The sequence below is a fragment of the Atractosteus spatula genome, chromosome 14 (assembly GCF_055471065.1).
Source record: "Atractosteus spatula isolate fAtrSpa1 chromosome 14, fAtrSpa1.hap1, whole genome shotgun sequence".
Lineage (NCBI taxonomy): Eukaryota > Metazoa > Chordata > Actinopteri > Semionotiformes > Lepisosteidae > Atractosteus > Atractosteus spatula.
In genome coordinates, this window is record NC_142719.1 from 43,652,579 (window position 1) to 43,656,147 (window position 3,569).

The 3,569-nt window shown below is 52.3% G+C and overlaps 1 protein-coding gene across 1 annotated transcript; it reads left to right on the forward strand.

Moving 5' to 3' along the window:
* On the forward strand, positions 1 to 3,025 carry LOC148821431 (CDGSH iron-sulfur domain-containing protein 1). The gene is made up of 3 exons (XM_088932259.1): positions 1 to 122; positions 950 to 1,143; positions 2,541 to 3,025. The coding sequence occupies exons 1-3, from the start codon at positions 86 to 88 to the stop codon at positions 2,628 to 2,630; spliced, it is 321 nt and encodes a 106-aa protein (XP_088788385.1). The 5' UTR covers positions 1 to 85; the 3' UTR covers positions 2,631 to 3,025.
* The last annotated feature ends 544 nt before the right edge of the window (positions 3,026 to 3,569 follow it).

Sequence of the window (3,569 nt, forward strand, 5' to 3'; positions counted from 1 at the left end):
ACGGGGCGCCACACGCTCGCGGGGCGGGGGGAGACGGGGTCGCGAGAGCTGTGACCTTGCGGCTGCTGCAGCGCTAGAGCGCGAGATGACATCGCCGTGCACGGGACTGGCGGCTCACGGAGGTAACCGCGCGCTGAATGCGCAGCCTACTGCAGGACCGCGGCAGGATGATCATGTTTAGGGCTGAAATACGAATAAAATCGACCGCATTGCAGACGATTAGGACGCGAAGGAACACGACGGCGCGCTTCCATCAGTTAAGGTGTAGCTACAGGCTCTCCCCCGCTGACTGAGCTCCGTCCGTGAGTTCGGTGCCAGAGGTCGCTCCAGGTTTAGTCTTTCATGCGGTTTTTATGCCCCTGGTGACTGAACCTGCTTTCCCATTGAGTGAGTGACCCGCGGGCGACCAGAGTCCCTTGGTTTGTCGCGGCTGGGGGCCCTGGTCCAGCAGCGCTGTGCAGGGTCCGACACCCCGCTGCCCGTCACATGACCGACCGACGGCCAGTCCGAGGAGCCCGGGCTGCTGGCGTCTGGAGGCGAGAACACGCCGGCCGGCTTACTGTGTTCACACCAGAGGCACAAACCGCATTTATAGGATCCCGAACGCAAGCGCGGGATTTCACAAAGCCATGAAATTGAAATTTACGTGTTTTAGTAAATACTTCTGTGAAAAACGTGAACCATTTCCAACAAGCTGCCCCCTAGGCCCTAGTTCAACCACGTCGAAATCTTTTCGAAGTTGTAACCTTGTTTTAGGAGCAGTGTGGCTGCCTCCTCTGAAGATGCATTTTGAATGTGGTGTTGTGGCACAGTGCGCATCTTTGTCATTTCCAGGCGTGATTACTGTCCGTGCACAGCCTGCACAGACGTGTTCTGAACCAGTCGCAGCTCCAGGTCTTAACTGGGTTTAAAAAGCAGCGTTTTATTCCCGACCTGTTTGATATTGCAGCCCACCTGGCCACAGTGACTGTGGCTGCTGTGCTGGGAGGGTACCTGATCTACAAGCACATCTACAGCCGGTCTTCTAAGAAGAGCAAAGTGAACCTCGATATCAGTAAAGACAGCCCCAAAGTCGTCCACTGTTTCGACATCGAAGACGTCGGGTCGAAAGCTGTGTACTGCAGGTGCTGGAGATCCAAAAAGGTATCCGTCCTCCTTCCGTCTTCTCACTGCTTTATGGGGTTCAGGGTCGCGGGGCAGCTGGAGTCTGTCCCAGTCTGTCCAGCCTGGACAGGACGCCATCAGTCAACAGGGACACTTTTCCCAGAAGACAATTAACCTGCCCGATTCATTACATTAACCCAGTTAAACTGGGACTGTAGGAGGAAACCCACATGTACCCTAAAAACTCCACACAGACAGCGCCCCAGGTCCGGAGCTGAACCCGGAGCCCCAGCGCCGCTCACGACTGTGCCACCTCGAAAAGGAATCCGTTTGTTTTGTTGCGTTTGCCTTGGCAGGGCTCGTGTTTCCCCTGACTAAAAAAAACAAACTCAAAAGGTTTTAAAACGTCTCGTGAACCGGGATGTATGCATGTGGACACATTAGAAATAAAAATACAACCCAGATTAGGCGTACTCGTGTCAGTTTGATTGCAGGTAAAGTCAGAGGTCAGGTCCTGTGGCTCCCAGGGTGCCGGTCGTGTCAAGAACTCTGGGAAGAACTTCCATGGGAAGGAGCTTGTGTGACTCTTTGAGCTTGTTTTAATTTCCCACTCTGTTGTGACTGTGATGTTCTTCACTGCATTCGATTTGGCGGGGGAAGGAGTAGGTTTCCACAGGAGCTGAATTCTGAGCTTCATTAACGCGATCTAATTTGAACACCGCTGGAACCCAGCTCCCTGCCGCGACACCAGTCTTTCAGCAGTGGTGGAAGAGTGGCAGATGAGTCATTAGAGCCCTCAAAATAGACTGGTATGACTTCACCCCTTGTCTGACTTTACCATTTTCACACACTCATATATGTGAACAAAAGCAAAAACTGACAACTAAATGGACAAAACTGAATATCTCTAACTGTGCCACTGCTCCGTAGCTTCAGTAGTGTTTCTAAGAGCCTAGTTTTGGATTTGATGTAATATTGTTCTTATTCTTCAGTTAACATGCATATATCATTAGCAGTGACTGTAGAGCAGCAGATGAAACCCCTAGAGAGCTGTAAACAGTTCTAGTCCGGGTGATCGCCTGGTGTGCGATGTGATCAGGACTGTTCCAGCAAGAGGAGGGAAAGCACGCCCTGGGGCCCCAGGCCACAGACTCGGCACAGGGGATACTGCAGAAACGGACCTGCCTGTCGGCGACTACCAAGAACCAGAGTGTTGTGTGAAAGAGACGTGCTTGTGAAACGTGAACAATTTCACCAGACTCTCAGTTGAATGTGTTTGGGCTGAAGGGGGCGGAAGGCTCGAGGGAGACGGCCACAGCGCCTCGTTGCTCGCAGTCGAGCTGCGCTCCGTGGCCCGAGCCCGCCGTAACTGGCCCCCGGAGCTGCCGCCCGCCGTGACTGACCCCAACCCTAACCCTGTCCCCCCTCCCTTCCAGTTCCCCTACTGCGACGGGGCTCACGCCAAGCACAACGAGGAGACGGGGGACAACGTGGGGCCCTTGATCGTCAAGAAGAGAGACGCCTGACTGGCCAGCGTGCCGCGCGGGAACGACGGCCAGAGCGTTCTGCGCTGCAGTGAGCTGCTGAGAGCCGAGGAGGGCTGCCTTGATCTGTGGTCCTTACTTTGCCGATGCAGGCGAACGTCTGCTGTCATCGTGCGTGAGGAGTCGATATGAAAGAATGTGAATGTGCAGCACCAGAGCCCGCTCCTGCTCTGTCAAGTGCCTTGCTGCTGTGATTGCGTGAGGCAGTAGCTCTGTCTCTCTCATTCTGTCCTTACAGCAGAGCAGTGCAGCACCCTGTTCGTTTTCTTAATTTACAACTGTCTGAGACATGTTCCTCCTTGCGGCCAGTTTTAACGGTTCCTGATTGAATCTGTGTGTTTTTGAAAATGTTTTGTGAATAAACACATTCCAAAGCATGCAGGGTAAGCATACTGTCAACACCAGAATGTTAGAGGGGTACAATCAAGAAGAGCTTGTTCCACACAATAATAATAATAATAATTGCTTACACTTATATAGCGCTTTTCTGGACACTCCACTTAAAGCGCTTTACAGGTAATGGGGATCCCCTCCACCAGCACCAGTGTGCAGCCCCACCTGGATGATGCGTCGGCAGCCAGAGTGCACCAGTACTATCGCCACACACCAGCTAACACTGAGTCCCCCTCTGCTTTGAAATAGTGTCTTAAAACCTGTTTTCTCTGGCATGTGAGTGTAACAGCAGTTTCCAAACAGGAGGGAAGAGACGTTCCTGTGCTCGGATGAAGGTGTATTTTGTTGGACATTTTAGGAGACGCTTCCACAGAGACGCAAAGCCTAAGATGCCATTAGGCTTTCTTCCTGCTTCCTGAGTGGCACGTTCCACAGGGAATAGAAGTAACAATAATTTGTCTATTTTTTTTTTCAAAAGGCAATGCGAAAGCAGCAATTGGTGTAAGGTGACTAGATTCTGAGTTAAAG